The 13,646-nt window shown below is 46.1% G+C and overlaps 1 protein-coding gene across 4 annotated transcripts in view; it reads right to left on the bottom strand.

Moving 5' to 3' along the window:
- cdc25d (cell division cycle 25 homolog d) overlaps positions 1-13,646 on the bottom strand; it is a 44,588-nt gene that overhangs the window by 19,273 nt on the left and 11,669 nt on the right. For 2 of the 4 annotated variants that reach the window (XM_068053152.1, XM_068053151.1), the window contains exons 1-4: positions 5,709-6,025; positions 3,361-3,455; positions 1,525-1,576; positions 21-54 (exon numbers count right to left, since the gene is read on the bottom strand). In XM_068053152.1, the coding sequence (XP_067909253.1) occupies positions 21-54; positions 1,525-1,576; positions 3,361-3,455; positions 5,709-5,806 (279 nt within the window). In that variant the 5' untranslated portion in view covers positions 5,807-6,025. Of the gene's footprint in view, positions 1-20; positions 55-1,524; positions 1,577-3,360; positions 3,456-5,708; positions 6,026-6,615; positions 6,662-13,646 lie in introns of those variants that run through there. The other 2 variants (XM_068053150.1, XM_068053149.1) reach the window with 2 other exon arrangements.

Here is a 13,646-nt window from a genome sequence, read left to right as displayed (position 1 = left end):
GAAGTATTTTCCTAACTTACCGGCCTGGGGACTGTGTGCCTTGCTGGAGTCTGGCTGCAAGGAGAGAGCAATGTTATCACAGACACATCTCCAATGTGACCAATTCCTTTACTTTTTTTAAAGAGTCCCCCTTCTTGCAGCCTCTGAAGACACTGACTCGTGCTGGTGCACAGCTCCATGTACACTCGCTGCTCACCAGAGCTTCATCTGGCTACACTTCAAAGAAAAAACTTGCATTTACATAGCGCCTTTCACGACCTCAGGATATCCCAAAGTGCTTTACAGCCAATGAAGTACTTTTTTGAAGTGTAGTCACTGTTGTAATATAGGAAATGCTGCAGCTAATTTGCACACAGCAAGATCCCACAAATAGTAATGGCCAGAACATCCCTTTTTTTTGTGATGTTGATAGAGGGATAAATATTAGCTTCAAGACACCAGGGAGAACTCCCCTGCTCTTCTTTAAAACAGTGCCATGGGATATTTTACATCCACCTGGGAGGGCAGGCAGCTTCTCAGTTTAACAGCTTTTCTGAAGCACCTCCAACAGTGCAGCACTCCCTCACTACTGGTACTGGAGCATCAGCTTTGATGATGTGCTGAAATCTCTGGAGTGGGCATTCAGCCCAGAACCTTCTGATTCAAAGGTGAAAGTGCTACCCACTGAGCCACAGCTGCACACATGATTGTAGATGATGAGTGTCAGTGAGCTATTCAACCGTGAAGCAGTGTCCGTAACTGAAAGCACTGACATCCCCTGTTGGTGATTGCACGCACACTCATTTTCCAGGAGGGGTGGTCAGTTAGTGATGAGGAGTCATGGAGTCATTTACAGCATAGAAGGAGGCCACTCGGCCCAAGGGAAACTCTTGCCTTCTTTATCAGTTTCCCAATCCAGGTGCAGCAAGCTCATTGGTATCAGCCCTTACTTTGACTTCAACTGAGAGCAGCTGATGAAGCTTTCTGCTCTGTGAGATTCAGCTCGTCACAGAGTAAATACACTGACCATTGCAGGAGCCCTGGCACCTCAATTAATAGCCTCCCAATGTAGACACGCTCAACAGCTGTGACCTAATTCTGTATTGTAGTGTCATGGTGACATTACTGGAGCAATAATAAAGTGAATTTAAATCCCACTGTGGCTGTTTGACGATTTTGAATTTAATTTTGAAAAGATAAATCTGGTCGCAGTGAAACTGTTGGGATGTCATAAAAACCCAACTGATTCACGAATGTCCTTCAGTGAGGGAAACCGTACCTGGTCTGGGCCGATATGTAACTCCAGTCCCACAATAATGTGACTGACTGTTTGCTGTCCTCTGCAATGTTCACTAGAAGAAGGCCAACTAGCATCATCTCTGGGCAATAAATGCCAGCTTTGACAGTGACACACACAGGGAATGAATTAAAGAAAAGTAAAAACCACTCCTCCAGACACTCACACACAGACAATATAAAAAGGCTCATTATACGATAAACAGATGCCAGGATGAGATGCCCTGTGACTCATTGCTACAGACGTACCTTTTGCTCCTTCTCTTTGTCTCCAGTCTACATGGTAAGCTGGGGGAGTGACCTGTAATAAGTAATGCAAAACATACAATTAACTAAATTATGCAGAGTCCCTGGTCCCCAACCTACCTTTTCATCATGAAGTTCTCTCTTATCATTACCACAGCTCCAAGGAATTCCTTGGGGCTCTGTACGTGTCAGCCATTGCTCAGTGGGGTGCACTCTTGCCTCTAGTTCAGATAGTTATGGGTTCAAACCCCACGCCAGAGACTTGTACACGTAATCTAGGCTGACACCCCCTGTGCAGTACTGACGGGGTGATGTGCTGTCCTTTCGATGATATTAATCCAGGCCCCGTTTGGAGTAAAATATTGCATATTTGAACAACAGCACAGAGTTTTTCTGGCCAACATTCTCCCTTAATCCAAAAACAGAGTAACTGGTCATTTGGCTTATCGCTGTTTGTGGGATCTTGCTTTGCACTTGGCTACATGTCACAATTATCACCATGCTTTAACATTATTTATTGCATAGGAATTACTAAGTGATGTTATAAGGCATTATATATTTTGCTTTTATTATATAATTCAATTCATTTGTACTGATTTGATTTCACATCATTTCCGATGAATATTCTACAGTACCTCACCTGCAGAGAGGGCACTTGTCACTGTGAGCCCGGACGGTGAACACCAACAGGCATTTCAGCCAACTGGGGGAGCAGTAATTACAGGCAAGCCTGATTCTGTATGTATGTATGTTTCCCAGCACAGAACGGTGATCAGCGTGTGCAACAGACTTCCGTGTCAGATAGTGGATTCACAATCATTTAAAAGGAGGGAGAGCATAAGAGGAAGACTAAAAATATTTTAAGAAAGGCCACAAAAGAGCAAACACAGCACCGGGCTACATGTCTAGAGGGATAGATTTGAAAAGCGGAGAAGTTATGATAAGCTTGCATAGAACCTTGGTTAGACCACACTTGCAGCACTGTGCACACTTCAGGTCCACATATATTAAAAATATAGAGGAGGTACAAAAAAAAATTTCCTCGGATGATACCAGAACAAAATCCATCCATTTAGACAGAATTAAAATCAGATCCATTATTCCTGTCAGAGAAGACTGAACAGGCTGGGAAAAAGAGGGGTGATCTGAGAGTGGTCTTTAAGATTATAAAGGGTTTGATAGGCTAGATGTAGAGATGATTTCCACTTAGGGGAAGACCAAAACTATGGGTCATATATTATATATTATATGTATTTTATATATAAATGTGATAGTTACTAATAAATCCAATAGGGACCTCAGGAGAAATTTCATTACCCAGAGAGTTAGAATGTGGAACTTGCTACCACAAGGAGTAGCTGAGGTGAATAGAATAGATATATTTAAGGGAAAGCTAGATAAGCACATGAGGGAGAAAAGAATGGAAGAATATGTTGAGTTAGCTGAGGAAGGACAGAAGGTGGCTTATGTGGAGCATAAACTCCAGCTTGGAGCCTTTGGGCCGAATGGCCTGTTTTTGTGCTGTAAATACTATGTAAGAAGGACATAGTGACAGACGCCTCAAATGGTCAGTCTCACACATGAATACAGACTCAGCTCTTAGAGGAGATCTGCAAATCTGCCCACTGGACGAGAAGATATATTTTGAGGCTTGTTTGGACTACACTTTGGGCCTGCAGACTCTCATAGAAACAATAAACACACAAAACAGAATGCCTGGGCTGCTCTCCTTCGATAATCTTCTTGTCTAAAATATTCTGTTTCCCCCTTTGTCCCTGACAGAATGTTGAAACCATGGTGACAGACCCGATTTACCAGCTGAGCACAACCTGTACAGACCTGCAGGAGTTTCGGTTTCCGTGGCAACCGGCAAGGCCTCGGGGCTTGGGTTTCCGCTCTCAGGAGAAAGCTTGAGTCTGCGCTTGGGGGTGTCACTGAGTTAAGGGAACAACAGCAAACATTAACAAGCTGGACACAGCAGAGAGATTATGAAAGAAGCCAAATATTTTAACTGCTTCATTTTACCGTAGTCAAGTAGGGGCCTTATTTTAAATCTCCCGCCTGAACCTACCTCATCTGCATTTAAAACATTTTCGCAGGACAGTGTGCAAGTAAGTTACATTTCTCTGTGCCCTGTCTGTCCCTAAAAAGCAGATATATTTCTTTTAAGAATTCCTGTGTTATTCTTTTAACTGTCCATCCTTGGTTCAGTTAGCACTGTCACCTCTGAATCAGGAGGTTCAGGTCTCACTCCAGAGGCTTAAGTACAAAATGCAGGCTGATACTCCAACTACATTACTGTTGGAGTGCTACACTGTTGCAGGTTCAGTCCTTCAGATGAGACGCTGCATTTCTATAACACCATCAGGATAACCCAAAATGCCAAATTAAGTATTTTCTAAGTGTAGACACTGTTGCAATGAATGCAGGAAACATGGCAGCCAACTTACACACAGCAAGATTCCACAAACAGCAATGAGATAATGGCTAGATAATCTATTTTAATGATGTTGATTGAGGGATAAATATTGGCCAGGACACCATGAAGAACTAATGCAAGGGAATCTTTTACATTCACTTGAGAGAGCCGATGGAGCCTCAGTTTAACGTCGCATTGAAAAAATTGCATCTCGAACAGTGCAGCACTCCCTCAATACTGGCACTTGTAGTGTCTGCCTGGTTGATGTGCTGGAGTTGGGCTTGAATCCACGCCTTCTGACTCAGAGGTGAGAGTGACTCCTAACTGAGACAAACCATGACAGTGTTTACATCTAAAAGAGTATGTTGATAGGGTGAGATGAAGCTCAAGATGGGAACATAAGAACTAGGAGCAGGAGTAGGCAATTCAGCCCCTCGAGTCTGCTCCGCCATTCAATACAATCATGGCTGATCTCATCTCGGCCTCAACTCCACTTTCCTGCCCGTTCTCCATAACCCTTCAACCCATTACTAATTAAAAATCTGTCTATCTCCTCCTTAAATTCACCCAATGTCCCGGCATCCACCGCACTCTGGGGTAGTGAATTCCACAGACTCACGACCCTTTGAGAGAAGTAATTTCTGCTCATCTCTGTTTTCAATCTGCTACCCCTTATCCTAGAACTATGACCCCTCGTTCTAGATTGACCCACCAGAGGAAACATCCTCTCTATGTCTAGGCCTGTGCGGAGCATAAACACCAGCACCAACCTAGTGGGCCGAATGGCCTGTTTCTGTGCTGTAAATTCCATGTAACACTATGTATTCAAAAGGGAAATGAACCAGAGTGGGAGATGAGGAGTTTTTTTTTAACACAGTGAGTTGTTGTGATCTGGAATGCACTGCCTGAAGGGGCGGTGGAATCAGATTCAACAGTAACTTTCAAAAGGGCTATGGATAAATACTTGAAAAGGAAAAGTTTTCAGGGCTATGGGAAAAAGCAAGGCAGTGGGACTAACTGGATAGCTCTTTCGAAGAGCCAGCACAAACACGATGGGCCAAATGGCCTCCTTCTGTACTGTAAAATTCTATGGACATATAATGCACAAACATCTAGAATGAGATTTTGTCAATGGAATATATCCCTTTATATATCAAACACAACTCACTGGATGCAATGTTCCCAAAATTCTACACATCAATTTTTCATTTAATAAGAATCCAGGACAAAGCAGCCCACTTGATCGGCACCCCATCCACCACCTTCAACAAACATTCACTCCCTTCATCACTGATGCACAGTGGCAGCAGTGTGTACCATCTATAAGATGCACTGCAGCAATTCACCAAGGCTCCTTCGACAGCACCTTCCAAACACGTGACCTCTACCAACTAGAAGGACAAGGGCAGCAAATGCATGGGAACACCACCACCTGCAAGTTCCCATCCAAGTCACACACCATCCTGACTTGGAACTATATCGCCGTTCCTTCACTGTCGCTGGGTCAAAATCCTGGAACTCCCTTCCTAACAGCACTGTGGGTGTACCTACCCCACATGGACTGCAGCGGTTCAAGAAGGCAGCTCACCACCACCTTCTCAAGGGCAATTAGGGATGGGCAATGAACGATAACGTTTACTAAATATGAACAGTCTTCCAATCAATGAAACATTTAAAATCAATATATACTTTTACAAAAATGATCTTGATTGATTATCAATTGGCATAAATGCTGATTGATTGTGCACTAGTATCTTATTTGGTTTACCTCTCCTGGCAGGATAGACTGTTGAGATTGAAGGACAGGCTGGAAACAGGGGAGAAGGGCAGGTCTGGGTAGAAAGGAGGATCTGGAGAGAAAGCCATCGACTCTGTTCGCCCCTCTTCAGCTTCTCGCTTCACTCTTGAGTCTTGAGTTTGCACAATGTAGAACTTTAAAAACTCGTTCAATCTGCCGGTTCAATAAAAAAAAATGCAATTAAACTATTAAATAATGCAAAGTATTTTTTTTCAATTATTACAACTGTGGCGTGATCAGTTATGACTTTCAAGCTTGTGTGCTGTGCTCTGTTGGAAAGTCGTTGCAACGCTCTGTGTGGTTCTGAGCTGCTTTGAAATTTCTGCAGCATCACTCGTTGTTTTAATATTATCCTGTTGCTGGGACGGGCCGTTGCCCAGGACGCGGGTTTGGTCCAAACTCTCCCGGGTATCCGGGCGGGGATGCTGCACGCTTGGCCGGGCAAATGCAGTCTAAGCCGGCGAATGCAGCCTGACTGTGGGGCATGGGGGTGCAATTATCAGGCAAGTAAGGAACGCCAACGCTCCAAGTGAAATATCTGTGCAAATATCTGAGGGCAATGTGCCAAAGTGGTGCAAATATCACTTGTGCCAATTCCGCCTGCAGTGTAAATACCAGCCAAACACAGACCGATGCTGCAAAAACATTTAAGTCAACCTGTCGTTTAAAACGGCCAGGTTACCGCGCACGGTGCAAAAACATTGAACTATTATGAGCAATGAAAAAAATGACACGATGCGAAAAGTGTAATAACCCCCAATATCGTCTGCGCGGCACAAAACCATCGAACTGCAATGGATACGGGGCAAATATCATCCAGACAACACAAAACAGGGCAAATGTTGTGAAGAAGACAAAAGTATAAACACAAACTAACTGTGCAATAACCCTTTGCCTGGTGTCCTGGTCCGGTATTTATCCCACAGCCAGCACCTAAAACAGAGTCATTTATCCCTCTGCTGTTTGTGGGATGTTGCTGTGCCCAATTGGCAGCTGCGTTTCCCAAGTTACAACAGTGTCTACACTTCAAGTACTTCATTGGCTGTGAAGACCTTTAGGAGGACCTGAGGGTGTGAAAGGCAAATGCAGCTTCTTTCTTTGCCCTTCCTGCTCAGTACTGGACTGGATGGGATATCACTGGGATAACCCTTTCAAAGAGCCAGCACAGGGCTGAATGGTCTCCTTCTGTGTTGTATGATTCTATAATCACAAACATAGCCATTGAACTCATTGCTGGCCTGTGTGACTCAACACCACACTGGGGAGCACTGACTGAGGCATTGGGAGGAAGATGAGATGTCTACAATCAGGACTCTCAATGGTTGACTAGTGCTGCCCCCTTTTTTCTAAATCCAGAACACAACAGGATTAGGGTAGAGGGCGGGACAGGAAGTGTGATCATGCTTTGAGTTCTGATGCTTCCGTTGTTGCTCTAAACATTGACTGAAAGCCTTTATACTTGCACATACTCCACATGTGAGATAAACCGACTTGTGTTTCAAAAGCAAATGCTTTGTGTGTTCACATGTTAAGGAGCTGCCTGGTTGCAGATACATATTCCTCCCTCCGTTGACTGCACTGTGCTAATGACCTGGAACTAACTGCGTACAAGTGGAAGCGGAGACAATCAGTGATTTCAAAACGAATTTGGATTGGCGCTTGAGGGAAATAAACTTGCAGATTTTTATTTTATTCATTCATGGGATGTGGGCGTCACTGGCTAGGCCAGCATTTATTGCCCATCCCTAATTGCCCTTGAGAAGGTGGTGGTGAGCTGCCTTCTTGAACTGTTGCAGTCCATGTGAGGTAGGTGCACCCACAGTGCTGTTAGGAAGGGAGTTCGAGGATTTTGACCCAGCGACAGTGAAGGAATGGCGATATAGTTCCAAGTCAGGATGGTGTGTGACTTGGATGGGAACTTGCAGGTGGTGATGTTCCCATGCATCTGCTGCTCTTGTCCTTCGAGGTGGTAGAGGTCGCGGGTTTGGAAGGTGCTGTCTAAGGAGCCTTGGTGCGTTGCTGCAGTGCATCTTGTATATGGTACACACTGCTGCCACTGTGCATCAGTGGTGGAGGGAGTGAATGTTTGTAGATGGGGCGCCAATCAAGCGGGCTGCTTTGTCCTGGATGGTGTCGAGCTTCCTGAGTGTTGTTGGAGCTGCACCCATCCAGGCAAGTGGAGAGTATTCCATCACACTCCTGACTTGTGCCTTGTAGATGGTGGACAGGCATTGGGGAGTCAGGAGGTGAGTTACTCGCCGCAGGATTCCTAGCCTCTGACCTCTTGTAGCCATGGTATTTATATGGCTACTCCAGTTCAGTTTCTGGTCAATGGTAGCCCCTAGGATGTTGACAGTGGGGGATTCAGCGATGGTAATGCCATTGAATGTCAAGGGGAGATGGTTAGATTCTCTCTTGTTGGAGATGGTCATTGCCTGGCACTTGTGTGGCGCGAATGTTACTTGCCACTTATCAGCCCAAGCCTGGATATTGTCCAGGTCTTGCTGCATTTCTACATGGACTGCTTCAGTATCTGAGGAGTCATGAATGGTGCTGAACATTGTGCAATCATCAGCGAACATCCCCACCTCTGACCTTATGATTGAAGGAAGGTCATTGATGAAGCAGCTGAACACTACCCTGAGGAACTCCTCCAGTGATGTCCTGGAGCTCAGATGATTGACCTCCAACAACCCAACAACCACAGCCATGTTCCTTTGCGCTAGGTATGACTCCAACCAGCGGAAAGTTTTCCCCCGATTCCCATTGACTCCAGTTTTGCTAGGGCTCCTTGATGCCATACTCGGATCAAATGCTGCTTTGATGTCAAGGGCAGTCACTGTCACCTCACCTCTTGAGTTCAGCTCTTTTGACCATGTTTGAACCAAGGTGCTGTCGGAATCCAAACTGGGTATCACTGAGCAGGTTATTGCTAAGCAAGTGCTGCTTGATGGCACTGTTGATGACACCTTCCATCATTTTGCTGATGATTGGGAGTAGACTAATGGGGCGGTAATTGGCCGGTTTGGACTTGTCCTGCTTTTTGTGTACAGGACAGACCTGGGCAATTTTCCACATTGCCGGGTAGATGCCAGTGTTGTAGCTGCACTGGAACAGCTTGGCTAGGGGTGCAGCAAGTTCTGGAGCACAGGTCTTCAGTACTGTTGCCGGAATATTGTCAGGACCCATAGCCTTTGCAGTATCCAGTGCCTTCAGTCGTTTCTTGATATCACGCGGAGTGAATCTAATTGGCTGAAGACTGGCATTTGTGATGCTGGGGACTTCAGGAGGAGGCTGAGATGGATCATATACTTGGCACTTCTGGCTGAAGATTGTTGCAAATGCTTCTGCCTTATCTTTCGCACTGATGTGCTGGGCTCCCCCAACATTGAGGATGGGGATATTTATGGAGCCACCTCCTCCAGTTAGTTGTTTAATTGTCCACCACCATTCGCAACTTGATGTGGCAGGACTGCAGAGCTTAGATCTGATCCGTTGGTTATGGGATCGCTTAGCTCTGTCTATTGCATGCTGCTTATGCAGTTTAGCATGCAAGTAGTCCTGGGTTGTAGCTTCACCAAGTTGACACCTGATTTTGAGGTAAGCCTGGTGCTGCTCCTGGCATGCCCTCCTGCACTCTTCATTGAACCAGGGTTGGTCTCCTGGCTTGATGGTAATGGTAGAGTGGGGGATATTCCAGGCCATGAGGTTACAGATTGTGGTTGAGTACAATTCTGCTGTTGCTGATGACCCACAGCGCCTCATGGATGCCCAATTTTGCATTGCTAGATCTGTTCGAAATCTATCCCATTTAGCACGGTGATAGTGCCACACAACACGATGGACGGTATCCTCAATGTGAAAGCGGGACTTCGTCTCCACAAGGACTGTGCGGTGGTCGCTCCTATCAATACAGTCATGGACAGATGCATCTGCGGCAGGCAGATTGGTGAGGACAAGGTCAAGTATGTTTTCCCCTTGTGTTGGTTCCCCCACCACCTGCCGCAGACCCAGTCTAGCAGCTATGTCCTTTAGGACTCGGCCAGCTCGGTCAGTAGTGGTGCCACCGAGCCACTCTTGGTGGACATTGAAGTCCCCCACTCAGAGTACATTTTGTGCCCTTGCCACCCTCAGTACTTCCTCCAAGTGGCGTTCAACATGGAGGAGTACTGAGTCATCAGCTGAGGGAGGGCGGTAGGTGGTAATCAGTAGGAGGTTACCTTGCCCATATTTGACCTGATGTCATGAGACTTCATGGGGTCCAGAGTCAATGTTGAGGACTCCCAGGGTAACTCCCTCCCTACTGTAGACTGCTGTCCCGCCACCTCTGCTGGGTCTGTCCTGCCGGTGGGACAGGACATACCCAGCAATAGTGATTGCAGTGTCTTGGACATTGTCTGTAAGGTATGATTCCGTGAGTATGACTATGTCAGGCTGTTGCTTGACTAGTCTTTGGGACAGCTCTCCCAACTTTGGCACACGCCCCCAAATGTTAGTAAGGAGTACTTTGCAGGGTCAACAGGATTGGGTTTGCCATTGTCGTTTCTGGTGCCGAGGTCAATGCTGGGTGGTCCGTCCGGTTTCATTCCTTTTTATTGACTTTGTAGCGGTTAGATACAACTGAGTGGCTTGCCAGGCCATTTCAGAGGGCATGTAAGAGTTAACCACATTGCTGTGGGTCTGGAGTCACATGTAGGCCAGACCAGGTAAGGACAGCAGATTTCCTTCGCTAAAAGACATTAGTGAACCAGATGGGTTTTTACAACAATCGACAATGGTTTCATGGCCATCATTAGACTAGCTTTTAATTCCAGATTTATTAATTAAATTCAAATGCCAACTTCTGCTGTGGTGGGATTCGAACCCATGTCCCCAGATCAATACCCTGGGTCTCTGGCTTACTAGTCCAGTGATAATACCACTAGGCCACCGCCTCCCCATAATCTGCAGAGATAGAGCGGGGGATGGGACTAACAGAGAGCCGGCATGGGTTCAATGGACTAAATGGCCTCCTTCTGTGCTGTAATAACTCTAAACACCATTGATCCAATCTAGAGCATGGCTACCCGACCCAAACACGATGGGACCCGACGGCATGAGTTGGGTTTGGGTCGGGTCGGGTCGGGTCGCACTTCTGGGTCTGGCATTCGGGTCGGATTGGATTGGGCCAGGTCGGACACACTCTATTAATCACCTCCGGTAAGTGGCTCCAATGTTAATGTACTTTTTGGACTTGAAAGGTGGTTTTGTTACAGTTAATTTAAGCTTGTGCAGATAAGTAACAAAGTGAAAAACTGATGGTTGGGTCGGGTCGGGCGGGGGAGAAAATGAAAGGACTCGGGCCGGGTCGGAAGTGGTTCTGTTGGGCTCAGGTCGGATTTCATTTGCAGACCCGAGCCGGCCTTTAATCCAATCTGCAAAGCACCCATGGTATTGCAGAGCCCCCATGGTATTGCAGAGCCCCCACGGTATTGCAAAGCACCCATGGTATTGCAGAGCCCCAACTGTTCGATTCTGCACGTGTCTATTGCATTAAAACCCCACTGTTCAGGAAATATAGGAAGTTGAGCAACTGAGGTCGGTCACCTGCACCACACAAAACCTGGCATCTAGAACCTAACTCAATATTCACAGAGAAAGATATGTATTTCTGTAGCGCATTTCGCAACTTCAGGATGTCGCAAAACACTTAACAGATTTTTGAAGTGTAGTCACTGCTGTAGTGAGGAAACAGAGCAGCCAAATTGTGCACAGGAAGCTCCCACAAACAGCAGTGTGATAATTGGCCGATAATCTGTTTTCGTGATGTTGCTTGAGGAATAAGTATTGACTCAGGACACAGTGGAGTGCTGCGGGATCTTTTACATCAATCTGAGAAGACAGACAGGGGCCTTAACTTAACTTCTCAATAACAACTTGCATTTATATAGCACCTTTAATGTAATAAAACATCCCAAGGCTCTTCACAAGAGCATTATCAAACACTGAGACAAATAAGGAGATATTAGGTCAGATGACAAAAAGCTTGGTCAAAGAGGCAGGTTTTAAGGAGGAAAGTGAGGTGGAGAGGCAGGGAGGTTTAGGGAGGATATTCCAGAACCTGGGGCCTAGGCAACTGAAGGTGTGGCCACCAATGATGGAGCAATTAAAATCAGGGATGCACAAGAGGGCAGAATTGGAGGAGCACAGATATCTTAGAGGGTTGTCGGGCTGGAGGAGATTACAGAGGGGCGGGACTAGGGAGGGATTTGCAAACAAGGATGCAAATTTTAAAATCAAGGTGTTGCTTGACCGGGAGCCAGTGTAGGCCAGCGAGCACAGGCGCAATAAGGGAACGGGACTTGATACAAGTTAGGACACAGGCCGCGGAGTTTTGGATGACCTCAGGTTTACGGAAGGTAGAATGTGGGAGACCAGCCAGGAATGCGTTGGAATATTGAAGTCCAGAAGTAACAAAGGCATGAATGTCTAAATGACAGCACCTCTGACAATTCATTGGTCCCTCAGTACTGCACTGAGAGTGTCAACATTGATCATGTGTTGAAGTCTCTGGAGTGGGACATGAACCAACAAAGCTTCTAACCAAGAAGCAATAGTGCAATCAACCGAGCTGCACTACACAAAACCTAGCATCCAGAACCTAACCCAATATTTACAAAGAAAGACATGTATTTGCTGACACCGACAAGATAGGGAGAGTGACAGACGATGGCTGCTCTCCCAAGTCAAAAACTTTGCAAGGTAAGACCTGTAAAAATTTCCACACAACCCACTCAGGACCAAATCAACCTCAATCCCTATTCTTTTTCAACTTGGCTCAGTTGGTAGCACGCTCACCTCTGAGTTACAAGATCATGAGTTAAAGTCCCACTCCAGGCATATAATCAAAGCTGACACTTGAATGCAGTACTAAGGGAGTGCTTCATTGTCAGAGACACTGGCTTTTGGATGAGACATTAAACTGAGGCCTCGTCTAAGCTTTCAGGTGGACATAAATTTCCCATGGCACTATTCGAAGAAGAACTGCGGAGTTTTCCTTGGTGCCCTGGCCAATATTTATCCTTTATCTAACACAAACAGAACAGATTATCAAGTCATTTAGCTGATCTGTTATTTTTGGGACCATGTGCACAAATTGGTTGTGTGTTTATCCAAAAGGCAATAGCAACTATGTTACAAACTGGCTGTGCAATGCTTTGGGACTTCCTAATGATTTGAAAGGTGCTACATAGATTCATAGAGTCATTTACAGCATAGAAGGAAGCCATTCGGTCCATTGAATCTATGCCAGCTCTTCACAGAGCAATCCAGTCACTCTTACTCCCCCACTCGATCCCCATGTTTATCTCCTTCAAATGCCCATCCAACATCCTCTTGAAATCATTGATTTTGTTTTATACATTCATGGGATGTGGGCGACACTGGCCAGGCCAGCATTTATTGCCCATCCCTAATTGCTCTTGAGAAGGTGATGGTGAGCTGCCTTCTTGAACTGCTGCAATCCATGTGGGGTAGGTACACCCACAGTGCTGTTAGGGAGGGGGGTTCCAGGATTTTGACCCAGCGACAGTGAAGGAATGGCGATGTAGTTCCAAGTCAGGATGGTGTGTGGCTTGGAGGGGAACTTGCAGGTGGTGGTGTTCCCATGCATTTGCTGCCCTTGTCCTTCGAGGTGGTAGAGGTCGTGGATTTGGAAGGTGCTGTCTAAGGAGCCTTGGTGCATTGCTGCAGTGCATCTTGTAGATGGTACACACTGCTGCCACTGTGTGTCAGTGGTGGAGGGAGTGAATGTTTGTGGATGGGGTGCCAATCAAGCGGGCTGCTTTGTTCTGGATGGTGTCGAGCTTCTTGAGTGTTGTTGGAGCTGCACCCATCCAGGCAAGTGGAGAGTATTCCATCACTCTCCTG

This window comes from Heterodontus francisci, chromosome 20, assembly GCF_036365525.1.
Source record: "Heterodontus francisci isolate sHetFra1 chromosome 20, sHetFra1.hap1, whole genome shotgun sequence".
Lineage (NCBI taxonomy): Eukaryota > Metazoa > Chordata > Chondrichthyes > Heterodontiformes > Heterodontidae > Heterodontus > Heterodontus francisci.
This window is presented reverse-complemented; position numbering and strand designations above follow the sequence as displayed.